This window comes from Micropterus dolomieu, linkage group LG05, assembly GCF_021292245.1.
Source record: "Micropterus dolomieu isolate WLL.071019.BEF.003 ecotype Adirondacks linkage group LG05, ASM2129224v1, whole genome shotgun sequence".
Classification (NCBI taxonomy): domain Eukaryota; kingdom Metazoa; phylum Chordata; class Actinopteri; order Centrarchiformes; family Centrarchidae; genus Micropterus; species Micropterus dolomieu.
The window spans coordinates 12622878-12649820 of NC_060154.1; the positions used below are offsets into that span (position 1 = coordinate 12622878).

Here is a 26943-nt window from a genome sequence, read left to right on the forward strand (position 1 = left end):
AATGTTCAATGTAAATTATTGATTTAAAAACCACACCAGCACAATAATAACGCAGGCCTACCTTTTATAGGTTTCAAGAAAGGCACAACCCGACTACCAAATAAGGTAATGGGCGGTCGGGGCAAGCCAACTACCCCGTTCTGGTTGGATAACCGATCTGACATGACCGTTTTTTCTAAGTTGTCGCCGACGCGGATTGGTCGGCTGACTTGGTCCGATTCAAGATCATTATCTTAATCAGCCGTGGATGAAGTGGGAAGGGGAGAAGAAAAAAAAAAAAAAACAGAAGCCAAACAAGAACGGTGGAGTTTGGCGTGGAGCGTCGTTTCTGCTTGAACCGACCACCACTGGCTGAGGGAAAGGATGCTTGAAAACAAGAGGGATAGATTGAAAACCTTCCTCAGGAAGATCGACGAGAAGGCCATAGTCAGAATCAAGCACCTAATGAAAGAGAGGTGAGCGGAATGAATGTGGCTTAGCGGAACCGCTATCTGCCCGGTGAGCAACATCAACAGGGTGGATGCTAACTTAACCGTTAACGTTTATTGAATGACAACAAACTGCCCGATACATGTAGGTTTGTTTTATCTCACCGAAATGTACTCTTTAACAAAGAACTGGGATATGTGGTTTAGGAATGGGTTTTAACTGAAACGGACATAAGGGGAGAAAACGTCTTTCAGTCGGGTAGATAATGCTAGCAGGCTAGCCATCCGCTTGGTTTCAGATGTGTTGGAATGGTTGAAAATGAACTTAAGCTAGCGTGACAGTGACTCAGTCAGTTAACGTTCAATGAAACTGAAATTAAACAGTACAAACAGTCATTGTTGGGCTCTGAATTAAAAAGCAGTCGGTAGTTAGACGGTGGGTGTAGCGAGCATTTTTAGAATATTAGTGTAACGTTAATTAACATTAGCAGAACCACTAAGTTAGAGAATCTACACTGTTTAACGTTAAGAAGCATAAGGTTACACGTAACGTAGCTAATGTTTGTCATTGATTCAGCTGTTGTTGATCTAAGCCTTAAGCCAGTGATTCTCAAAGTGGGTTCCGGGGACCCTCATGGTCCCCAGCAAAAAGGGGAATCACTTATTTTCACTGTTATTGTATTTATAAGTAACACAATGACAGAATATATGACTATTTTGGTTATGGGGTTCACATGCTTTCTGTAATAAAACACCAGATGGGCGACCCTGGGAAAAAATAATATCATATGGGGGTCCGTGGTGTAATTTGTGTCAGTTCAGGGGTTCTTGAACTTTGAGAACCACTGACCTTAGCACCTGAAATCATTGATGTAGCATGCTTTAAGACAGGCCAGGATAACCCTGATTAAAATGTTTTCCGGTGGTAAAATGTAGTGATTTGTATGATGGGAAATATTATCTTGGAGATATTTTCAAAGGTTAAGATGGTCAAGGCAGGCTTTTTTACGTTTGTACAGACACAATGCAGGGGGGTTCATTTGTAATCTAGTTTGACCCACCTAATGATTGACCCACATTAGTCCTGTAAATTGTGATGGTGTCTGTTTGTGTCTATTAGTTGGCTAATCTATTCCAGGCAGTGTAAACAAACAACATTATATGTGGCACTGTGACCTAAAGGAAAGCTAGTCCAGATCTGGTCGGTTCTTAATCTCGCCTGGGCCTCCCTCTCAGAAATCATGGCTTGTGTGGGTATGATCATGGATTATCAGCCCAGTTAGGATGCAGCGCAGACTGGCCCTATGCACATATTGTGTTACCCTCTACCCCCAGGAAAACACGCGCACACACATACTTATCACCCATGGGATGAACAGCCCTAAATTTTCTCAGAAAAGCCTATTTTAAGCTCCCATGAGTCGAACACAGGTGGAACATGGTGTTATATAAATGCTCCATGCTTCTCCCTGTTGAGTAGAAACATGGAACATTGCATTTCATTTTCCACCCCACAGATGGTAATTTGATATAGTCCAGGAGTCCTACCAATCAGACTTGGCATTCAGATTATCAGCATAGCTATGATATGTCTGTAGGATGGTATGTGGGGTGTTTTCTGTTTCCACAACCTAAGCGCACACACACCTATATAAGAGCTTTGTGGCAGTCGCAGGCCTCAGTAAACCGAAGCGCTAACCATGTATTCTGTTTCGTCTTATATCTTCCTTATAAAGTTGCAAATGCTACAAAAAGTATTTCAGAGGGGCCACGTAGTTTAAGGTAGCAAATACCTTGACACTGAACACCTACTTGCTAGCTCATTGTCACTCTGCATACAGGTTTGCAATGTACACAGTGGCAAAATATGAATGGCCTTGTTTCAATAAGGAAGAACCAGGTTTAGCTAGGCTTGTTGAGATGGAGGAGCTTGGAATAGGCTGGGTGTGGCAGCTTTGCAGGCGTTCTGTTGGCTCCAGGAAGATGTTCCCAGGACAGAGCTTCCTTGCCGCTGTGGGTAGTGAAGACTGGATAGGTCTAAATTATGTGATGTGCTGCTGCAGGCGTAGAGAAAAAGCCAGTTAGAGGATGAAAACCACATCTGCAGGACAGTGTATTGCTAAATGAAGGGTTTCGTACTAACCAGCTGGTCACGGTTGAAGTTATGCGTTGCCTCTCTCAGGCTAGTGCTAATGACCACTCCCCTGCCCTTGTTACAGAGCCAAAAAAAAGCTATATTCTTCTTGGCTGTTTCACCTTTTGGTACTCACAGTAGCCTGGTGAATTCCACCAAAGAAGTTGCCATAGGTCAGTCTAATTTCAGAAACAAGCTTTGTACAAGCTTATCTGAAAGTGTAAATTAAAGCTAGTCAGTGTTTTAAATAGCAAGATAACATTGGGTATGGTACTTTGCTGACAGTATGTCCTTTGTTGGGTCATAAAAGACAAGTCAGCATTGTTTTAGTTAGTTTTTTAAAATGGTATCTTATTTCAATATAAACTTAGTCCTTTGGAAAGTGAGACTGCTGCCTTGGCATCAATGTGTCAAGGTAAGCTGCTCATTGAAAGGCCAGTACCTGTAGGAAAAACAGTCAAAGAAATGCAATCCACTCTTCTCAGACGTTTCACCCTCAGGAGAGTCTATCTCTGCCACTGCACTACACTTTATATTTTTTACTTTACTAGCACAGTAAAAAAAAAAAAAAACAGTGCGGATACACAGTGAGAGAAGAAAGGACAAAACCTCATTTATCCAGACCTGTAATATCTGAATTGACTTGACAAAATGAATTATGTATTTATCGAATCAGAAGTATACTCATGTGCAGGATTTATTCACAAGGAAGTTACTAGGCTAATCAGTGACACCCCCTGCTGTAGACTTGACTAGATGGTATTTCAGCTGTAAACTGGCTTGTACCAGGTGACCGTGCAAATATTTTTGAACTTGAAATGGCGTTAGGCACTTTTTGGATATGACTATTCACCCAGACAAGCTGCTGTTCTGAGGAGCTAAGATCAACAAAAATCTACTGTAGATTAAATCCAAGCCTCCTTTGTTTACAGTACCTTTTAATGATTTTAAAGTCAGGTGGGATTTTCCGGGCAACACCGCGCCATCCCCCCTACTCACATGCCTGGACGCTGAAAGTACTCTGGGTCGAAGAAAGACCCTCTCTGTCTCTGCGCCCAGTTAGCACAGAGGAAGTGGAGGGAGACGCTGCGTGCACAAGGCCGCATGACTTCCTACTTAAACACACACATTCTGCACGCACTCTGTTCCAATTGGAACACATACAGACACACACACACGGTTTTCCTGCAGGCTGAGCCTTGGCAGGGCGCCACAGACTGCATGTTATTTTGCCATGGCCAGTGGCTTGCTTCCTTGCCTCTCCTGAGTCCTCCATTGAAGCTAAATGCACAGACACATAATCCCACCCAGAATAAAATTTTGGGTTGTGTTTTAATTTTCTCATTTTGGCAATTATTTGTTAGTTTCTGGTTATGTATCAAACTTAGTTGTCATGAAGTAGGCCAAATTTAAACGCTGCTGAAAAGTGAAATTAGTTTGTGGCACACTGTGCTAAAACTAGATTATAACATGTTAGCACACTCAGATACTGTGCTGCCTGGTTCTTTTTTCTGGTTTGGTTTGCAAAAACGTCCAACATCTCAGCTGTCCTGTTTGGCTCAAAAAAGCACAGGTGCAACAATCTGTTGTTTTGCTCTGGACTAAACATGTTTTGATTGGATGATGGGGAATCAGCAGTTCACATGAAAAAATTATCCATCCAAGTCTCTCCAGAAGATGGTGCTCTCACACTGGTATCATAGATGTGAAATTTTTGTCAGCCTCACATGTGAATGTGGGACTCGTTTTGGTACTGCAGCAGTGTTGGCTGTGGGAAAGCTTTGGCATAAGCATTGTGTACAGAAGCAATTTTAGCTTAAGGCCAGTAGCACTGTAGACCAGCTGACGTATGGCTGACGTCTGCAGCAGGACTCCAGGGATCATCTGTCTCATCTCGGGACACTACATGAAAGCATTATAACTCTATACCCTGAGGAGTTCTTTACCATCTAGAATGTCCTGTGCTGGAGAAATCAGCCCCCACCTCAGTCAACATTGGGGAATTGAACCTGGATCTCTTACACCAAAGGCATGTGTCTTATCCGCTGCTCCATCACCTACCCATTTTAATTATTATTAAAATATGATCATTACATTTTTTTATTTTTACATCATAAATGGGCAAGTGTCAGGTTTGTACACATGTATTTTAATTTGTGCAATTCAGTATCTTTAGACAGTAACATTTTTGCATGTTAATATTCAAGTGGTGACGTTAGCTGCCCGATATGATGACATCAGGAGTATTTTAAGTATGAGTGCTTTTTCGGGAACAAAGAGGAACGTGGCTATCGTGACAAGTGCCCTCGCACCTCCTCACAAGCATTGTGCAAGTCTTATCTGGAGATAAAATAGAGTGTGACAAACACAAGGCAGAGTTGCTCTTGGAAAAGCTCATAATATATACACAGCCAGTGTATGTGGAATTTATTTTGTATGGTGACTGTAACTATCCCCCTTTTCTACTTCGCATTAGGATGCAGATATATCCTGTTTTATTTGTGTATTTTTTTTTATTTAACCTTTTATTTAACCAGGAAAGTCCCATTGAGATTACTAATCTTTTTCAAGGTAGTCTGGCCAAGACAGTGGCACAGATCACAACAATTTCATAAGACTATTTAAAAACATTTACAAACCATAGATTTCATTTCCAAACCTTTGAGCAAGAGTTTAAATTGGCCTATTGAAACCAGTTCCTTTAATTTCCAGTATTTTTGTAAATTTTTCCATGTTGTGGGGGCAGAATACTGAAATGCCACCTTACCAGCTAATGTGCGGACATTTGGTACAGACGGTAGCAGTGAGTCTTGTGAGCATAAAGAATACAGTCCAGCCGCTTTTGGTTGAATATATTCACACAGATATGAGGGGAGCAAACGCAGAATACCCTTATAAATGAACATATACCAATGAGTGAGTCTACGACTCTAGTGCTGGCCAGCCCACACGTGTGTAAAGTTCACAGTGTTATGTGCAAGGCTTACAGTGTGTGATAAACCTCAATGAGGCATGATAAACAGAGTCCAGTAGTTTCAATACTTGGGTTGGGGCATTCTTATAAATGAGGTCACCAAAATCCAGAATGGATGTAAATATTGCAGCTACAAGTTTCCTTTTTGCATTGAAAGAAAAACATTTCAAAAACATTTCTAAAGTAAAAGCCAATTTTCAGTCTCAGTTTCCTAACCAAATGTTCAGCATGTCCTTTAAAACTAAGACTGTCATCAATTAAAATACCTAGATATTTAAAAGATTTTAACTCTTTCGATTTCTTCCCCCTTGAAGAGTGACAATTGGAGGACTTATCTGCAGATTGCTCTGTTTTTGAGAATAACATCAACTTGCTCTTATTTACATTCAAAGTAAGCTCCAGTTGTAGAAACATGTTCTGAACTATGTTAAAAGCGTTTTGTAATGTAGAGACACTGGCACTAAGTTTTTGCAAAGCTGTAGATGACCATATCATCAGCATAAAAATGGTAATTGGTGTCCACAAGATCCTGACCAACATTGTTCACACAGAAGACAGGAGAAGTAAGGAGTGATATATGGTGGCTAAATTAGGACTGATGTCACGAGGGCAGCTGGACTTTATCTGTCTGAGTTTCCTGGATCAGATGGTGATGTCATGGGTATAGAAATAATAGAAAGACTATTAATGAAGAGCAATTCTCAGCTGAGGTTTGTGAATGAAACAAAAGAGTCTGCTATATCTGTTGCCTGTTTCCTCACTATATATTGAGTCTTTCTCCATTTTCCCTTCAGATATTCTTGTGTGTAATGACCCCATTTACATCACCCACAAAGAGTATGAGCCAACTATTGTCATGCACATTGCACAGGCTGCTTTTAAAGCCATCACCCTGTTGTTATTGAGAACAGCGTATTGAATGTTGCTGGCAGGCCGTCTAAACTCAGAATACCCTGGTAATGTTTCTCTCACCCTTGCATTTGAAACATTTACCCCCTACTGTTATAGCTGTTTCCACAGCAACACAGGCTGGGGCTGCCTCAGAAAGGACAAAGCTTGGGAGGGCATTTCAGACTTGGACCCCAAACACTCCTCTTTCCTGCTATCTGTTTCTGGTACTGTCTTCATGTTAAACTCTGTTGCTTTAAACCGTCGCAGTAAAACAGACCTTTACACCCTTTCGATTTGGCTGTCAGTGCTTGGGGTTTAAGTGCAACAGGGAGTACTGCCATACTCGTCATTTTGCTGCCTCGACGAGCGGTGGCTGCAAGCTTTTAGAGTTTGTGGACGACTGCTCTGTTGGTCATGGAGAGAGGCAAAGGCTTGTTGAACCAACATAGTGCTCTGGCTGATTCTCATTGCTCTGAGGATCTGGGAAGGTAAGGCGAGCAAATGTATCAAGTTTCTGTTCTCAGCTAGTACTTCTCAGACTGTGCCAGATAAAGCAGGGTTGACTTCAGCAGCATTGAGTAAATGTAGGCTAATTGTTTGGCTATATTTTGTCCTTACTTTAAAACAAAAAGGGTGACTACATGTTTTTTTTTTTTTTTTTCCACACCGACCTGTGGTAAAGAATATTGAGTTTGTAAAACCTTTTTTAGTCGTACTTCATTTCATGTGGTCAACGGTCTCATATCTGAAAGAAAGTTTTATTTATTTTTGTCAACAGATCCTCTGTAAATATAGGAAAACATGGTCACAGATCTAAGCTAATGACCATTAGTGCTCTGTGATGAAGTGATTTGTCTGGTCTCCTCAGATAATATTAACACTTATACAGATAAAGAGATGGATCCAACTGCAATGTGTTTGTTAGTAATCTTCAGTAACTTCACACAACATATGATCATGACACAATTTGTACTCCGGAGTGAGTCCAGATATATGTCCCTATAAACTGTCCATTTTAATCTGCAGCTACCAAGAATTTGATATGGCTGTGCCGTGGTTTGAAATGTTAAGCATGCTAGGCCCAACATTGATTGTGTTTTGGGTTTTTTTGTTGTTTTCTGTCCCTTTTTCCAGGTGGCATGACATAGTGTGCCCTAAAGGAAGTGGGTCAGGGCTTCTGTCTAGCAATTACACACCCATTTTATGTAGGCCGCCTTCTGCTTTGTAAATACGAAGTGATCAGTAACAAACAGCACTTTTTTCCTCGTTGTAACCTTTTGGTTATTTTTGGCATTTGGTTATTTATTTATTTTTCCTCCCTGTTGTTTTTCACACATCTTATCACCCTTCATGGCCTTGGCCTTGAACACTTTTTTATAGGCTATTACGCTGACTCAGTTTCCTCCATTACATGCGTGGCATGAAATGTACGTTTCACAGAAACATAAATGGTTCTACTGGTAGATATTAGATCATTAGCTTAGTGGATTTTTTTTCTACCTGATGCCCATGTTTCTAATCAGGACAGTTTTAACCTACCTGTATAAAGACTGGCAGTATTTCCTGGAACCTCTGCAATAAAAATTATACACAGTAGCTTTAAGTGGCTGACTGCCAGACTATGTGTGTATTGACGTAAACTGCAGAGACACGATTTTAATAAGGCTACAGATAATTGTAGTCTGGGGTCTGTTATCAGAGTAATACAGGGACTTTGCTGTGACAATATTACCAAGGCATTCAATTTTCCAAACTTCCAGCATCTGTTGGGGCGGTGGGGAAAACCCTTTAACTGATGTATTAGAATTTTTTAAAACACCTCCTACTAAAACAAGTGGTTGCTGGAGCCTTACAGGAAACGGCTTCAACGTGGCCTTGTTAATGGTTACCGTTAGTCCTGAGTAAAAAGGAAGTTGTTGAGATATTCAAATAGCCAATAGTCTCTGCATGCTGCCTATATTGCTCTGCCCCTTTAACCCCTGCCTAGGTCAAGTGAGAATTTTTGAACACAAACACTTGATCAACAGTTCGGCGCGGATAACGAAACGATTTCCCTTAAGGGGGGATCAATAAAGGAACACCTTATCTTATCTTGAATAGTTCTCACAATGTGTTGACTGTCTAAACACCAGCCACAGTTGCTTAGCCTACTTGCCCAAGTGTTTGCTAGTTGCTTTGGATATTTGATATTGAAGTATTTTATATTTTAGCATATAGGACATAGAGATAGTAGAGAAATATATATGCTACAGCTAAAACTAACTCACCGTTAAGGATTTTACTTGACATTTACTTGATTTGTTATTTACTGAATATGCTTTCATGACACTCAAGACACTATTTTTTTTTTTTTTTTTTTTTTTTTTAAACTAATATTAGGTTAAGTGTTGCTGTCACAATGTGATAGTCAGTTGAGACTAATTACAAGGTTGGCATTCAACTGAAGTAGTGCTGAACGACATATCGAATATATTTGAATATCAATTCATGTGTGATATAGCAGATGACCATATTGTCATATTGCAGTTTTCAGTGTTTCCACTAGTTTCCTCCGAGGGGTAGTTACATTACTTGAGTCAGTCTTAAAGCGTGTAGATATACTCAGGTCGCATTATAATAATTACTAAAAGCAATGTGATTTGTTTGCTAAAATAGAAAATGAATGAAAAGTCCCTGTTTATATAATGTTGTAACGGCATCTTCTACTCTTCACAGCAGAGTAGGTCCAAACCATACACAGTGTATGTTCCATACTGTCAGCGAGCTAGTTAGCAGCCATGAGTCAAGAGAAAACGCGACCAATCATGTGATTGCTCAGATTACTACCCTTTATTCCAGCTCTGAAACATATTTGGGATACCAACATACAGCCTTTCAATGTGTTAAAACTATTATACTGCAAACTGAGCTTATTATACCTTATTGCTGAATGAAGTAATGTAACTACCCCTCACAACCAAATTTCAAAAAGTACTCATTTGTAATGTTTAGTAAAATGGTCCCTGTCAGTGTTGTACTATTATATGATGTTTCTGGATTAATATGACTGCTGCATTAATGTGTACATTTCATTTTAGTGCTATAGATGTTTGAGGTAGCTAATATTTACTATGTTATATACTGTTGGGCAGTTTTTTTTCTACAGCAATGCATTGTAATTGTACAAGGTCATACGCATTATTTGAGAATTTACAGTATGTTATTTTAGAGAAAACGTGTATATTGAGAGGTAAGGTGTGTGTGTGTGTGTGTGTAATGTGGCATAGTCTAAAAATATTGATTATTTATAAACCATATCCAGCCCTATACTAAAGCTGCGTTTTATGTTTGTCTTTTTCTCTTTAACCTTTATCCTAATTACCACTCAGGTGATACGGTGACAGATTGTTCCATTATGATATAGGGTAAAACAAAGCTGCACAAACTCCATCTAGAATCCAGTGTGAAAAAATGTTTTTTTTCAAATGTCTGACTTCTTTTCAAAGAAGTGAGGTTAAGGAAGACTTTTCTGGTCTGAGCAACTCCTTGACTTTTAAAAGTCTCTGATGCTGCTTTGCCATACCAGAACAAATCCCAACAAGACAGGGTTTTGATATTAAATTATCTTTTGTTAGTGGAAGATTTTATGGGGGAGGACTTATTTCTTAAACATGTCAGTGCCTGTGTTTGTGTGTATGTTGCTCTGGGGGAGTGGTTGAGTTTGACGTCACCAACTACGGAGTGTCACACCATTCTCAACACAAAGTAGCTTCCTCTTACACATTCACAAGGCAACAGAGCAACAGTTAGTTTTTTTTCCTGGCAGGATGCAGTAAAGGACCTTGGCTTAACTAGGACTATAATTCTTGGACCACACATTTGGAACAGATTTATTTTTTTTCTGGCATTTTATTGTCTCGGTGTCTTTTATTTGATTCTTTGATTGCTCGAGGCCGGCGAGTGTAGCTTATAGATAAGAGTTTTGTGTGTGTGTGGTGTTTTTTTTTCTATAAGGAAACCAAATGCCTATTAGTAGGTACATGAGTTTTCGTTCGTCAAAGCGATTTAAATTGACCAGGTAAGATGGTCTTTTAGTAGTTTTTGTTAAGTTGAAATTGTTTTTGTTTGGTTATTTTGTGTCTTAGCATTCAGCAGGCTCCTTCTTTCAATGAATTTGTAGCTTATATGTTCCTGGACAATGACGGGCCATTTGGAAAGCACATTGGCTATTGTAAATCCTGCAGTCTTACTTTTACAGGACAGTTAGTTTTTTTTGTTTGTTTCTTTATATGACATATTTGCAGAGGCTTGTCAGTTTTAGAGCATGAGCCTGCATTGATCAGCTTATAAAGCAGCCTGCAGGTGTACTGCGCTGACGCAACATGTGCAAATGAAAACTTCTGATTTGGAGAGTTTCCTAACACATCATAAAGATAAGCCCATTGTCTGCCAAACGTCTGTCCAGTCATAACATAGCCTTTAATTTGAGGAGAAAAAAAAGTGCTTTAGTTATTAAGTAAGTAAATATGTAGTTGATGTGTGCTGTAAAAAAAAAAAAACACATCAAAATTTATTGATGCTGTTCTTTGGTGCTGATTATGACAGTCTGTAGAGTACAGGAGACTATGATTGTCAATCTCTAAATACAAGTTTTTACAGATTTGAAGAGTGTTTTATTTTTTATTTCTTTTTATTCATATTAGTGGGTATTTTTGCAAATGAAAATTGTTCTAAAAGAATATTTTCTAAATCTGTATTTTCTTTTTTCTTCCCATATCCAGCAGCTACCCGGTAGAGAGCAGTGGTGGCGGTCTGCCAGCCAAAGTGAAGAAAAGCAGGAGCAGCTTAAGCATTGGCAGCATCAAGAAGGCAGAGTCCAGGAAAGCCTTGAGTTTGGAGGCGGCCCAGCTCGAAATCCAGCATCAGCACAAAACCCTCACCAGACAAGTAGCTATCAGGTAAGACTGGGGAAAGGGTGGAAATTACACAAGGTTCCTTAAGATGTCTGCAAGACCTGAGGGGGAAAAACTCGGTGTCTAAAATGATATAAAAATAAAGCATTTAAGCTGTTAGATACTGATAAATATAATCCTTTTCATGCACATACAGACGTGCTAGAAGTTTAGCAAATTTATGAGCCACTCTTATGTAAAACACATTTATATTCTGAGAGAGAGGCCAAGAGATGGTCTTACTTTCACTTATTCTGCATTAAATCTAGCAAATGATTACAGACTTAATAGAATTAACAGACTCTTAAATTATTATTATGATGAGGGGAAAATACTATTTCTAAGTCTCCTCAGAAATTCATAAAATCCCACATTGGATGTAGTAGAGACTCACAGCTATTCTGAACGTGCATCACAAGACCTGACCTAACTCTCAGCTGGTGCACAGTCATGACACACACATGACTGCACAGCCGTTGTAGACGGACCATGTTCTCACATGATTCAAACGTTTGATGTAGATTTGTGATACTGGTTGGTGTGAAGAGCAGTATTCATCCCTAGTGCTGTCTACGTGATGGCTCGATTACCCAGCCACTTTGAACATATTATTTTGGACTGAGGAGCATCAACACGAACCAAAGTTCAGTCAAGGAATATTAAAGGCCTATTTAAAAGAGAGAGAGGGAGAGAATTTTAGGGGGGGCATGGTGAAACACTCTCCCACATTACATTATACATGGGGTATATTACATATTCAGTTAAAATCATACCTTTTAGATTAATTTTGCACTACGCAGTTAGTCCCATCTTGATTGTTAATTAAGGATAGTATAAATTCTATGATGCTCAACCCACAGATCCGTGCTATGTGTACAGGATGGTTTCAATTCTAATGCTCAACTGTTTTATCATGCTATTGAAGCTTTACCTTATTTAGCAACTGTAGCTTGTCTCTTTGGCAACTAAGAGTGGGTTAGAGAAAGTTGGTGTATATCCTCCATTAAAGGGTGCTGCCATGTAGTGGCTCTGTATTTTCTCATGTTAACACGCCTGAAGCCAAGGACTTCCTCTGTAAATTGACAGCTGTGCTCTTGTTTCTGCAGGTCACAGACCTTTGATGTTGACAACAAAGTCTTTGAGAGGACGGAGGGCAATGGCACACAAAGTGTAAGTCCAATAATGTTTAATTCAAACATTTTACAAGTCCAAAAATTTATAATACCAGTGCATTTATTGAAGCTGGTTTTGAGCCAACACATTCCGTTGTCTGCTCATCATTTTGCAGTGTCTTGATTTTCACTTAATATCTTTTCTCTTTTTAGAGTTTCATAAAGCACAATAAGACATTCCACAAGTTGTTTCCAGACATTCCTGAGAGTGAAGACTTGATACATGGTAGGTTAACAGAAACGAAAGAGAAAATTAATGACTTAATGAATGAACCACATAAAACTGAAAGTGTGTTGTGCTCCTCTCTTCTCCTCTCCCAGCATACATCTGTGCCCTGCAGAAAGAAGTGCCATACCATGGTCGGCTGTACATCACTGATACCCATGCCTGTTTCTACTCCTCAGTTCTGCTGAAGGACACTAAGGTTTGCTCCAGCTCTGCCCTGGCTACCTCCCCTCCCCATGTTTTTACTAATTATATACAGTAAATATACTAGGTTGATTGGGAATTCACCACATTGACTTTTTCGGACCTTTTCTGTTTGTGACTGTGTGCTCTTGCAGTTAGTGATTCCAGTTGCCTGCATCCACAAAGTGAAGAAGCAGAACACAGCTTTGCTGGTACCCAACGCCTTGTCGATCCGCACCATAGAAGGAGACAAGGTCAGTTTCTCACCTCCAACTCCACACAGCAATCTTAATAAACACTCTTTAAGTCCATATACTAATGTTTTTTAATAACTAGAGATGTTTAGAAGTCCTTGCTCGACCACATTGAACTCTGCTTTAGATGTCATCTAAACAATGACTGAGTGTATATTATGGTTCAAGTTTGCCAGCAGAGCAGATGGCTAATATCTTTTCTTTAATTCCCGCTCATTGTTTAGTACCTGTTTGTGTCGCTGCGGAACAGAGAGTCATGTTTTCAGCTGCTGCGTTCAGTATGTCCTCAGATAGAGGTGAGTCATATGTTTTGATATTTTAAATATTCAGACCTTCTGCAAGGGTAAAAGTGATTTAAAATTGTAGGAAATAGGGTACATGGAATCAAGTATCAAGAATATTGGAATGTATTGCAATCAGGTTAGAATCCTATTGATCCTATATGATAAACTAGTTTTGCATTACAGAAAACGGAAAATGGCATTGCTTCTTCCTTAACTATGACTGTGAAAGTATTGTAATAGGGCACCAGCCCTGCTACTGGTACCATGTTGCATATCTCTAAACATTTTGTTTATCTGTATCTTGACTAAATGCAGTCTGAGTATGCAGACTATCAGAATGCAATCACATTTCAAAAATAAATGTTTTATTACATTTCTCTCTGTTACAGGAGGGCAGTACAAATAGTAGCCCTGTCTTCTCCTCAGCTGAGAACAGCTTTGACAAGAGCAAACTTGTGGTAAGAGACCTTTTCTCAATACTGAAAATGTTCAAATGTCTCATGTTATTGTCATAGGGGCTCAAAAAGGTGAAAATGTTTTAGGAAACACATAATGTCTCTATTTTACAGACTGGTGGATATGGCTGACTTGATCCTTGTTCTCTTATCTCGACAGAACTCCAGCCAGTCCAGCCTGGACGACTGCTTCGAACAATTTGATGGCTCAGAGTCACAGTCCTTACAGGACCAGCCTCTGCACAGACCACACAGAGGTAAGAGGTTAATCCTTTTACATTGGCTTTACATGCTAAACAGCAAACCTAGTTAATATAACAAATATTACCTGCACCAAGACTCATCATGTATGATACTGCAATATTTCTAAGTAACCCAAGGTGTGTTGTAGTGTCTAATAGCAGGCTAATATTGATTTATTTTACCCCATCTTTCTTCCCTCCTCAGAGGCAGTGCCTAATGGGAACACCTCGGCTTTCAGGAGCCTACACGTGCAGCAGAGTGATAGCTCGTCCTTAGATGAGCTGTCAGTATCTGGTAAGACACACACAGATTGCCATTTAACATGAGTTACTAAGGCTACATTCACACTAAATGTTTTCATATTAAAAAACACAACTTTTGCTAAGTTTATACTTAGCATCCACACTACTGTTTTTTTTTTACCCTTAAAACTGAGACTTTTGAACGCTGCTGACCCTGTGATAGTTTGAAAACAGTGACACAGGCACCCACGTTTGCTTCCTGACTGATCAGTCATGACGTGTGAAGTGTTTCAAGGGTACTTTTTCCTATTGCAATGGCTTTCTCCGGTGATGGAAAATGCTCCTGCTACCACTCTAATGTGTCACCAAATTTGCTCTTCAGCTGCTCCCAATGTGCCACATTTACCTCCTTATATTCAATTCAATTTTATTTATATAGCGTCAAATCACAACAGTTATCTCACAGCGCTTTTCATAAAAGAGCAGGCCATCTGCCTCGACCGGTTGGGGTGAAGGAGAGAGAGGGAGAGAGAGAGCGAGAGAGAGAGCAGGAGAGGAACAGAGAGAAAAAGAGAGGGATGGAAGGAGAGAGAGGGGAGGGAGGCAGTCTACACAATATACACACACAGAGGACAGTAAAGGTGATGTTGCTATAGACTAAATGAAAAAATGGTACAGATATTTATAGTAGTGTTAATGATAACAATCGTAGTGTTAATTATTATAATAATAATAATAATAATAATAGGACTAGCAACAATAGTCGTTGCAGCAGAGGGTGTCGAGCAGGAACACGGTGGCAGCAGGTGACCAGCCACAGATCCAGACTCCACAGCTCCAGAAAACCTGCAGGAAGTGATAGGAGGAGAGAAACGAGAAAGCACAAGACTACCCGAAAGGGGAGAAGTTGTGTTAGTAACATGCAATAATGGGATGAGGTTGCATACAGAGGGAGAGAAAGTAGAGGAGAGAGGAGCCCAGTGCATCATAGGAAATCCCCCGGCAGTCTAGGACTATAGCAGTATAACTAAGGGATGGTTCAGGACTAACCTGAGCCAGCCCTAACTATAAGCTTTATCAAAGAGGAAAGTCTTAAGCCTACTCTTAAATGTGGAGATGGTGTCTGCCTCCTGAACCCAAACTGGAACCTGGTTCCACAGGAGAGGAGCTTGATAGCTGAACGCTCTGGCTCCTATTCTACTTTTGGAGACTCTAGGAACCACAAGTAACCCTGCATTCTGGGAGCGCAGTGCTCTGGTGGGGTAGTAAGGTACTATGAGTTCTTTAAGATAAGATGGTGCCTCAAGCACAAACTACTTTCAGTAACAGTTCCACCTCGTCGTCGGTCGAAGCAAAGAAATCTCTGGTCCTACTTTTTGCCATTGTTGTTCTTTGTTCATAGTATTTTCTGCAACTAAGCAACCAACCGCCGAGTAGGCAATCTGCTTCCTATTTACTCTGGCACTTGCAAGCCTACAATAGGGAGCTACAATAAAAAGTGTCTTGTGTTTGATCCCCAGACAGACGGATGCTAGTAAATACAAATTTCAAAAGTGTTAGTTGAAAGATGTCTGTCTGAAACCTTGCATAGTCGGAGAAACTCTTCATTTCTTGTTCATCTTCCTTGTGTCTCACCCTCCGCACCCATCCAAAAAAATATGCTGCGTATCGTGCATAAGTAAAAACTTCCCATGTAATAAAATAAAGATGCAACCTACCAACATGATAACATTGATTTTCATGTTATGTTTACATTTCCAGGTTCAGGTGGATCATGGGTTTGGAATGTGACCGAAAAGGCCAAGTCCCTGCTGGTTCAGAGAGAGGCCAGCACCCTCAACACTCTACTCTTCATTTACTTGATTTTGTAAGTAGCACTTCCACGCTAAAGTATGTTAAACTAATGCCTTATATACCCATGTGATCACTTAAATCTCACACACTTTAAAGGAAACGCTGAGAAATTTCAAAAACCTGCCCTGATTGTAACAAACTAGGTGATCTTGTACAACCTTAAACGGAAATCCAGGCTTGCCAACTTTATACAATCATTGACATAACAAATGTACAACATTCCCTTAAACTGTATGTTAACACATTAATTAAGCTGAAGACTATAATAAGAAGGCCTCCGATTTGAGGGCTGTAGTCTTTAATGTTTAGTGGCAATGAAGTTATGAAGGTGTGACATCCTTTTGGTGCCCGCTAAAAGGACTATAAAAAATATAGCTGTTAAGTATTTATCTGCTGTAGCTGATATCATTGACCTTTTTATTGCAGTGAAGAAAAAGGCAATAAATGTGACTTGTCATTTATTTTTGTATGTTACAGGGTTGTTCTGCTGCTGCTGTCTTCTGGCTACATTGGTTTACGTATCGTGGCCCTGGAGGAACAGCTGACATCCCTAGGGGCATTGCCTGAATTCACTTTACAGAGCGGGTAAGAAGTCTTTTCCTTTCGATTTCAGTCCTTTTGTTCTTCATGACCTTCTTTCTCTGAATATAAAACTATGTAAAAACCACTCAGTGTGGTTGCTAAGCAGCAGTTCTGCCTCATGTATGTATGTTGTAAGACTATTGCTGTCTAAATTGAAATTGCCTTTTGATCCTTTGTTTACTCTGTTATGTAATTTGGCTTTGTTCTCTTTCAAAGAAACGGGGCAAATGAATTCCTTTTAATAGGCGTAGCCTTGCTGCTAAGTAACTAAATGCTTGAGTATTGTTAGGTGTGTATTCAGTTTTCTTTTGATATGCCAATCTCAACTAGCTCCGTCTTGTCTTTTCATAGATATCGCCAAGACACATAACACTCAGCGACCGAAGGAGAGATCGGTTGACCCATGACTGGAGGATTATTTCAGCCTCTTCCAGCACATGACACAGCGGAAGAAATTTCATGTACTCAGACTGTGCTCCCAACATGTCCTCTGCTGTTGGCTAGAGGAAAAATGGCCAACCTGTGCAATTTCAGAGGCACCTTGTTAACTTGAAGGGCTATACTTCCTCCTAGTGCAGTAGACAAACGGACATGCCTCGACTTGGTCACACAGAGCCGAGCCAAAATGCATTCACACGCTGCCTGGTTGCAGCGTGTCTGTCGTTCAAACCAAAGCCAAATGGCTCTAACTTAGCAATGTGCCACGCTAGCCAAGTTGACGGTCACTTTCCTGACTGAAACTGTTCCACATCTGTGAACTTTGTCCACTGTCCCTTCACATACATACTCTTCTCCTTGAACATGTAGTCTGAACAGGGCTATACCAATCAGCATTAGCCTGCTGTAGTGCTTGTTATTGCACCACAACACCAGAGACTATGCATAGCCAAAGATGCACACTGCACATATTTTGCATGAGTGCACAGAGAGGACTTAAATGATTTTCTATCTCTTGTATACAAATTTGTCTCTTGTCCTTCAGTTCAGTTACTGTCGGGTATATCTCTGTGAATTATCTTCTTAATCAGCTGTGGGTTAAAATGAGTGCTGAAATCTCAAAATCTGATCAGCCGATGGCGGTTTGATACACTCCCGATGGTCTTATCCTTTCTCTCTTTCTCCAACCAGCAGTGATTGCAGTTAATTTCCTCGTCTTTGGCATGATTTAAACCAGTTTAATGATCAATGCTCGAAGGTTGTTTTTCCCTGCAGTTTCTACTGGATGAATGCATCATCAATGCACAAATATGTAGTACATTAGGACACGAGGAGTTGTCTCAGAGGCATATTTGTTTTTATGTACGATTTCTCTATGACTTTGGTCTTCAAGAGTAGAAATATGTCTGTTTCAGATGTATGTTGATGTACTGTCTACCACGACACTTGAAAGTACAAACCTCTCTCTCTTTGACAGTCCTCTTGAGGACCAAGTGGCATTTCTAGAATTTTCAGGTTATTTAAAGTAGCACCAATGTATTTCAAATACTCATGCATGTGTCTGCAATATCGACACTTGACTGATACAGAATATGCATTGTCAGGAGAGGAGAAACCACACCTGCTGTAAGGTCCAGTTCTTTCAACAGCAAAACAAGTGGTCCCAAAAGAAATTTCAATATGCAAAAAGTTATTATGCATGGCAAAATGTAATTTATCTTTGTGCGCTGTTTTTTAAATGGAGTTTGATGTTTGTGGAGAAGAAATCGTGTAAGGGGAAAAACAAAAAAACAAACAAAAAAAAGATGTAAATGAAAGGAACGGCTCAGCTCGAGCGAGCGCACTTTAAAAAATGTGTTGTGCCTGTCACAATCCAACAATCTGTTTGGATTGGGAAGAAACGGCAAAGCTGGCGTCTGATGGTGCTAATACCTTTTTATTTATTTTTTTTTAAGAAAAAAAAAATGTTTTCACTCAGGGGTGGTTGGCACTAACTGCCATGTGGTTTTAGGTCGTCATCTTTTCCTTTGTCATTTCAAAGTCTAGTGCTCGGGAGTTTACACTCTGTACATCCTGGCTTTGGTGGTTTCTCAACTTCTCACTACTTTTGATTGAGGTTCACTTGACATTTCCAACTAATGTGACGGTATTCAGCTTCCCAGAATGCTTGCTTTTCTTTCTCCTCCCCCCTTTTTTAAACTGACCTAACAAATGCATATCCACGCCACCATCTCAATGATTTAACATCACCCGTGTTGTGGAAGCTCTTCTTGACAAGCTGTAGCAAGTGGGTTTACTTTTGTCACATCCTGTCTCAAGATAGACCTTGTCTCATGTTTAGCTATGGTTTTTGACAACATGCCATTTACGTTGTCAAATCTTATAATTTTCCACCAGGGGGCAGCACACACATTCACTCTCCTTGAATGACTCAATGCAAGAATCTCAAAGTAGGCAGTATTTGTGTGGTTTTGCACTATTGAAAGTGTTGTAAATAATTTTGTATCAATTGTTAATGTCCTTAATTCTACTATGGTCCTAATATTTATTTGCATTCTGCGTAATTCAAAGTAGTCTCTGTGAGATGGCTTTGCTATTGTTCAAAATAAATCAAATGTTGCGACGTAAATGCTTTGTGTATTTGTTGATTACATTACTGTTCCTACACAAGACTTGAGTGGACGTAGTCAATTCAGAAGAAGTGAAAACATTCACAAAATACTTTTGTATTTCATACCAATGTTTGTGAGGTAATGCATATACAGAAAGCAACTTAAAATCTTTATATTAAAAAAAATAAATAAATTCTTCCCAGTGCTGCTTATCCATGGTTTGACAGAAACATATTGAGTTTTGAATGTGTAATTTGATGGATTTAGGCAGCAATAAACTCAAATGCAAAGCAGACTGAATCTGGACAATAAGACTTTAGTCATTATTATTATTATTATTATTATTATCGTCATTCACCTCTTCCTGCATTTTCTAACCACCTACAAAAACTTAGTGAATAATTTTAATTCTAATTTATGTACTATTATATTTGATATTTTATTGTAGTATTATGTCTGTTGTCCAGGTCATAGGATATTCAGAAGTGGTTGTACTTTTTATTTACTGAAAATATTTAATCCTCTAATGCAGAAAGATTCTTCACTTCTGAGTTGAAGAAAATCCTCAAGCAATCTGCCGCTAGTCTAGTTGTCAGACTTCTTGATATTGTATTATTTCCCATTACTTTTGCTTCTTTTTTAATCTTAAGCTATGCTTAAATTCTATCCATGACCCAGATTCCCTAGAGGGATCAATAGTTAAACTTAATTATTATTCAATCTGCTGCTCTTGCGCTGTTGCTTGTGCTCCTGATTGCATATTTGTTCCAAACACTGCCTTATTTATGTAAATGAGTTCATAGTTTGGTTGGTCCAGGGTCAGCAGAAAAAAAACATGAGCCAGACTTTTCATTGTTTGGTGAGCAAGTAAAACCAGAACTCTGGCAACGCAAGTAAGGTGAACTTTGTGAAATGGGCCCCATCTTGCAGCAGTGGTTGTTGTGCTTGCTATATGTGGCATAAGACCACCATCTAGTGGAGAATCTCATATACACGGACATCGCTTTAGACAACTACACTACAGTTAGTGTGAGAATTAAAATGTCAGTTACGCACCACCCAAGGAATTTTACAGAAACTCTTTTAGCAAAATCTGTGATGGTTCATGTGTTATTCCATTTAGTGAAATTAAAAGTAGTATGTTGAAATGTTTCTCCCCTTTCATTGTTTTGTCTGTACCAATCTAGAGACTATAACAATGGTCTTAAATTTAAATACTCATCAGTGACCTCACAAATTATAATTGTATGTAGGGTCTGGTGATCTTGGGTACATTAAGGTGTGAGAAAGTTTATTCTAGGTGATGTATGGTGTCAAATTAGCTGACCTGCCAGTTACCACAGGATAAAAAGGTGAGATGTTTTCTAAATGTTGAGGTCATGATAAAAAAAATAATATTGTTGTCAGTAACCACACAGGAGTCTATGATTTCTATTTATTCCATTCTAGGTACTCAAAAGCAGCAGTGACATCCAATGCAACAGTTCCCGAGCTAATCTTGTTCAGCTCTCCGGGTTATTTGAAGGAGCAGGTTCTGCAGTGGTCCGCTGGTAAGCACAGAGCTGAAACGCACCTGTGAGAAAAAAGGACTTTATTTTATCAGAAAGTTAAAATGTAATACATTTGTAACTTGGATTTGTAACTTTGTAACAAAAGTAATAATATAGTTTTATTATTAAATCACTTCATTTAAAAAAAATCTATCTCACTATGACCAAAGAAGAGAAGCACAGGTTTGTTACAAAGGAAGTTGTGGATCATTAGGACTGCAATTTTCATATGGTAGCTATGGGCTGCTCAGGCTGTTGCCACTGCACAACACATTTTTTTGATAGATCCCAGATGCACAATACAATATCTGGCACAACCACTTAAAGTGTGTCTATGAAGATTCTCAGTCATCCAGGTCATAGTTATCTGCATATATCTCTGCTATATGATTTTAACCTTCGTTGGATACACTTAAAGTGTGTGTCTACTCGCTTTTGAGAATGGAGATCCATGTACAGGTTTTCTTACTGAACAAAGAAATGTGCAATGTTACAATGCACACCTTTGGATACTCTTATCCAGGCGGCTGACAATGGTTGCAGTCCCTGCAGTTCACTTACAATGAACAGTTTTACTTAAATAAATAAAAATACACACATTAATAAAAACGGTAAATACCTGCTGCAAAAGCCAAAATGATGGCAACCCAGCCGATGATGTAGGACCAGGAAAAGCGCCAGTCCAAGAAGCGTTTGCCAAAGAAAGTGACGGTCACTCCGGTGTAAATTGCCAAAGCCAGCAGAGCAAGAAAACCTTGAGAATGGTGGGTGAGAGTTAATGTTTGAAAATCCACTTAGTAAAACATGAAAAAATTTAGATTAGATACATGTAAGACACTCCCACCTCTATAACCTGTCAACATACTGTATTTTAAAGCTAAGTGTAATGCAAGGAAAATGGCAGCCAACATGTTTTTGGAACTGACTGTTGATTTCACTGCAACTACTCTGTAGTCTTATATTCACTCTGCCTCGAAGAAATCAGGTTTATAATCAGATGAACTGCTTCACTGAACAAATCTACAGGATACCTTTACAGGGCAGTCTGTCTAACCACCAGCTCACCCTGTAATTCTGTGTGTTACCTGAAAGGACCAGGGCGATGCCGCCTGTACGGACCCTCCTGTTCTTGGTGCCATTTGTGAAGGCGCTCAGGCCGAGCACCACGCCGGCGAAACAGCTCAGCACCGCCAGCAACATGAAGGCCCGTGTGGCATCCCAGAAGGCTGGAGAACAAAGAGATCAGGACCACATGCTGGCATTTTTATGTTTACATCAAGGGAATTCCTCTGCAGTGTGCAATTAGGACTTTTCCACAATTTGATTTCAATGATATCAATTTGATACTGAGTCTTCCTTTTAATCTTTCAAATACTATTTCTACAGTTTGATTAAGTGCTCTTTCCATCAGTAAAAACAAATAACGTTACGGTTGTCATGTGTTTAGCTAGCGTAAGTCCTCCATCCATTGTCTATACATGCTTATCCGTGCAGAGTTGCAGGGGGACTGGAGCCAATCCCAGTTCACATTGGGTGAGAGGCGGGGTACACCCTGGACAGGTCGCCAGTCCATTCACAGGGCACATAGAAACAAACAACCACAGAAAGGCCTGGGACAACCGAGGTTCAAACCCCGGAACTTCTTGCTGTGAGGCGACAGTGCTAACCACTGTACCATCGTGCCGACAGCCTATTTCATGTCACTAGGAATTCTGTCTAGACCAGGAGTTTTCAAAGTGTGAGGCGGGCCTCCCTAGGGGGGCTCCAAACAGTTTCAGGGGAGGCTCAGTGAATGGAAGTGAATCAATATTACATTACTTATTGCATTTGTTATCAAAAGGAGATCACATAGATAGCCTACATCATGTGTGAGGGTTCAGAGATACAGTCGTTTTTGGGAACCGTTTTCCTCCCATCAGAGTCAGAATCTAATAAATGCCTTAGGACAGACCTTTTTTAAAACTATTTGGTGTAGTCAGAAGTTATGTCAAACCACAATATTATGATATTTCGGCTCAAATGTTGAGTGTATGTGGGATCAAATTATATAATCATGATCCCATAGGCATCCAGGAATTGAGCAAAACTTACCAGGTCAACTAAAGATGTGGTAGGGGGGCGCCGTTTCCCAAGCTTTGTCTGAGGGGAGGCCTGCTGTGTCAGACTTTGAAAATCCCTGATCTACATAATTTTCTGAACTGGGTTAATGTGCTTATCAACAGACTTGATCAGATTGTATAGATAAACATGTTTTCCTGACTATGACGTAAATTCATTAACATCCTGAAGGAATCATTTCCTCAGAAACACCCAGTTGGCCACTTAAAATGTTAAATATATCAGCGTAAAAAATCAGCTGGCGGCAGCTTGGGTCACATGTCACCTATGAAGTACCTACCTACAGTTATGGTGTGGGCATGGCATTTGTGGTTGATGCAGAACCTCCAAAGCCCCTGATTGGCTGAGCTACCCGAGTATCGATACTGCATCCAGAAGTCTGTTGCTGTAGAAACAATCAGAAGCACGAGGGCAGCCAGACCGCAGAGCGTGCCCCCTCCTGCCAAAGTATACAGCATCGTGGAGAAGCCGGGGGAAGTGCTGTCCTCCTAAACATTCAGCAACTGTTCAGGGAAGAGAGGACAGGATGGAGAAAGGAGCATGGTTTAGACCTCATACTCAGTGGTTTACTCTTTGATGTCCCAACATTCACAAGTTATCCATGTAAATTGTCATTGTCAACTACAGAGCACAGATGCTGAATTAAAAATGTATCAAGCTATAATAAAGAACGCAGATTTGGAGAGTCTGCATCAGCCAAAAATATCCATAATAACACATTACTCATGTCTACTCAAGATCAACAAAGGTGACATTTCTTTGCCAATTCCACATTCCAGAGTGCGACCTTTCTCCTATCCTTCCTTATCCATATCGGGCACCTGGCAGCTCAGTTATTATAGGTCAGAGTGACAGTTCATTGATTTGCCATTACATATTTGTGTGCACAAACATTAACCACACAGGTTTCAAATGACACAGAATATGCCATTGTGTGCCACAGATTAAGTAAAAGATGACGCGTAATAGGATAACCTATGATATAAATTATCTCCCCCATCCATCAGGTTTCTGCATAGGTGCTCTGTTAAAGTGAAGATAAAATAAGATCCTTATTTGTAAAAGTTAAAGATGTGACCAGATTTGTCATTTCACATTGTTCAGTGAAGCATCATTTAGCCTGCCATCATTTTCTTTGCCAATTCCACATTCCAGTGTGCGACCTTTCTCCCATCCTTACTTATCCAGATCAGTCAGGGCAACTCAGTTACTGTAGGTCTGAGTGCTCATGATGAAATATTTAGCTTCCTGAATGTGCTGCAGATAAGAATCAGCAAAACTTCAGTACTGGGAGGTACTCATGATGGCTCCACTGACCTGCTGCAAACCTGTATCAGAGCCAGGTTGAGGTAGCCGCTGTAGTTTCAGAGCAGACCAAATAGATTGATCAAATTGGTTTCTGATACACTGCACACTAAAAATAAAATCCAAAAGAAGAAACCTTTAGATTTCGAAATGTTACCAGATGGTCCTTATTTAAAGCATATTTAATTACAAAAAGAACAATATAAAAAGGGACATGCCCACACATTAGACAAGAAAGTGAGGCTGTCAAATTGGTCATAGCCAGCAAACCCCTGTATGACAATGAGCTTGCCTATCAGGCAGTTCAGAGCCTTTGTTCACCACTAATTCCCCTCTATGCAACACAAACTAATCTTTCAATCTGAGCAACTGATCTGTCAGCAGTGTTGCTCTCTGTCACACAGCCAGCAAACCAAGGATTTCATACACCGATTGCACCTCCTGTGCTCGTCACCGCAGCTCTTAAAACCAACCAAATTCAACTATCACGTCCAAATTATACCTCTACATCTGAGGCCAAAGTGTGTCTGACAACGTTGTTCATTTTTGCCAAGAAACACGTGCAAGCATCAGGGTCCCAGGCCCAGTTTGTTGGCTGTAAAGGGCCGTATCCCTGGAGGTCTCCAAACTTCATCTCATCTGCCTTTTTAGTTCTGCATGTTCTCCATAAGCAGGTTCTCAGTTGTTGATTGCCTTTTAGACCCTAAAAGAAAGTGGTATCTTCCGGGAGGTACAGTAAAAACAGATTCTATTTAAGTCCACGTTTTTTTCTGATACCTCTTGGTTGGCTGGTGTCTCTCCAGGGTTGCTGGCTGTAACAGTGTGCCTATCCTTTTTAAGCCCTGGACCCCTGGCTCTCATTGTCCACTTCACAAAAGAGGGAATGATCGAGCGCAGCATGTGAGTGATGGTAAATCCCCCACCCTCTCTTCTCTGCACTTACCTCCATCCCTCTACCACCCCTCTGTTTCTCTAACCCCTTGCACTTTATCTCTTTGTGGTGAAGTGTGACGTCTTCTCATTCTTCCCTGTCTTTTTTTCTTTTCAATTTCTTTCTCCGTGTTTTCTCAAAAGTAGCTAATCATCTGGCACCTAGAGTAAGTGTATCATGAGATAATTTTTCTGCCAAAGCCCCCCCCCCTCGGTTTTGCCACGCCAGTGATGGGCGTGTGCACGACAGGAATTAGCAGTCCTACTATGCAAAAGCAACATGGGCAATTGCCTAGGGCAGAAAGTAAGCGCTTGTGCACACTGCGCCTTGCATATATCTGCAACGTGTGTTCACACAGAGGCGTGTGTGTGTGGCCCCAACATGCTTTTCATGCACACATTTGAATTTGTGTTCTATTTGGCAAAACAACACACACAATGACTCAACACATTAATGAGCAGTGTGGTGGTACATTGTATCTTTATTCCATCAGTTAACTTACAGCATGTGCTATCAGACAGCCACTATTTTATAATTTTACCAGTTTGAACCCCATTGACCCTTTGAGAGTTCATTGTTTTGTCATTACACATTTGTGTGCACATTGTTTAAAACCACACAGGTTTTTAAATGACTGAGTATGCCATTGTGAGCCACAGATCATGTAAAAGATGACGCATAATAGGATAACTCATGATATAAATTCTCTCCCACATCCATCCGGTTTCTGCATAGGTGCTCAGTTAAAGTGAAGATAAAATCAGATCCTTATTTGTAAAAGTTAAAGATGTGACCAGATTTGTCATTACACATTGTGCAGTGAAGCAGCATTCCTATCTTTCAAGCGCCAAGTTACCATTTTCTTGAGTTTAGCCTGCCAACATTTTCTTTGGCGTGTATAAGAGACAGATTTTGTCATTCGTGCAATATGTTCCTTTTTAAAGTATACTCCATATTCCTCAACCAATCAGTTTACACTGAGTTTTGCTCATCTTTTGAAATGACCATGAATCTGCTTATTAACAACCACCTGAGTCAGCACTGTGAATCCATGTGCCAGAATCCACATAAACATGTTTCTAAAACTCAAAATTTATTTATCCCCAAGTTGTCTATCTAGAACACAATGTTGAAATAACTATTTTTTTGTCTGAGACACATTTATAAAAGTGACTTGTTGTTATCCACTAAAATTCCTGAACATTATTTATTTTCTACATTTGTGTAAAGCGCTAATTACTCTGGCTTTTTCAATATTTACAGATTCAGGGAAAAACACATTGGGAATTTATAGAAGTGTGCACAAAAGCCAATATGATCACTTTCTGCGACATTACAAAACATTTTACAGATAACAAGGTATATGAGAAAATACCAAAATAAAGCTGCAAATAAATAAATCTCTCAATAAATACACACATCCGAAAATCTCTACAAATGTTACAAAAAGGCACATTATGATATGCATAACCAAACGTGGCTTCTTTCCACAACATAAAGAGTCCAGCTCACTGCTTCCTATGGAAAAAGCAGTGCTTTATGTTCTACCAACATTCCCTCTAAAGTGACCTTCATGTTTTGTACCAAGTTCTGATTATGGCTGACTAAAATGTAGTCTGGCATTGTGAGAAAAGAAC

General features: G+C 39.9%; 3 protein-coding genes across 13 annotated transcripts in view; 1 reads left to right on the forward strand and 2 right to left on the reverse strand.

Annotated features, from left to right (window-relative positions):
• Window positions 1-545, reverse strand: part of gipc3 (GIPC PDZ domain containing family, member 3) — an 85188-nt gene extending 84643 nt beyond the window's left edge. For 4 of the 9 annotated variants that reach the window (XM_046050667.1, XM_046050668.1, XM_046050664.1 and 1 more), the window contains exon 1: window positions 62-542. In XM_046050667.1, coding sequence (XP_045906623.1) covers window positions 62-164 — 103 coding nt within the window. In that variant the 5' untranslated portion in view covers window positions 165-542. Of the gene's footprint in view, window positions 1-61 lie in introns of all 9 variants that reach the window. The other 5 variants (XR_006825245.1, XR_006825244.1, XM_046050666.1 and 2 more) reach the window with 2 other exon arrangements.
• Window positions 266-19419, forward strand: si:zfos-943e10.1 (GRAM domain-containing protein 2B). 3 transcript variants are annotated; one of them, XM_046050672.1, is made up of 13 exons: window positions 266-455; window positions 11188-11364; window positions 12465-12528; window positions 12684-12756; window positions 12852-12955; window positions 13095-13193; window positions 13418-13489; window positions 13867-13935; window positions 14093-14189; window positions 14380-14469; window positions 16179-16284; window positions 16749-16856; window positions 17205-19419. In XM_046050672.1, exons 1-13 carry the CDS (start codon window positions 364-366, stop codon window positions 17221-17223), a joined length of 1170 nt encoding a protein of 389 aa, XP_045906628.1. In that variant the 5' UTR covers window positions 266-363; the 3' UTR covers window positions 17224-19419. The 3 variants fall into 3 exon arrangements, with proteins under 3 accessions (XP_045906628.1, XP_045906630.1, XP_045906631.1); XM_046050674.1 differs by lacking the exon at window positions 266-455 and adding an exon at window positions 6808-6915; XM_046050675.1 differs by lacking the exon at window positions 266-455 and adding an exon at window positions 10196-10484.
• Window positions 19420-20823: 1404 nt separating this feature from the next.
• Window positions 20824-25862, reverse strand: lim2.2 (lens intrinsic membrane protein 2.2). Its single transcript, XM_046049997.1, is given in 6 exon segments — window positions 20824-20975; window positions 21572-21706; window positions 22038-22178; window positions 23351-23573; window positions 25153-25308; window positions 25848-25862. Coding segments are annotated over 6 exon segments (741 nt in total). The 3' UTR covers window positions 20824-20904.
• Between the last annotated feature and the right edge of the window lie 1081 nt (window positions 25863-26943).

What these genes read in the sequence shown, in the direction of transcription:
- si:zfos-943e10.1 (XM_046050672.1), top strand. Translation starts at nt 364, where the DNA reads ATGCTTGAAAACAAGAGGGATAGATTGAAAACCTTCCTCAGGAAGATC. An exon ending in GCACCATAGAAGGAGACAAG is followed by an intron (nt 13,194 to 13,417) that starts GTCAGTTTCTCA and finishes CTCATTGTTTAG; the next exon opens with TACCTGTTTGTGTCGCTGCG. An exon ending in AGATGAGCTGTCAGTATCTG is followed by an intron (nt 14,470 to 16,178) that starts GTAAGACACACA and finishes TTACATTTCCAG; the next exon opens with GTTCAGGTGGATCATGGGTT.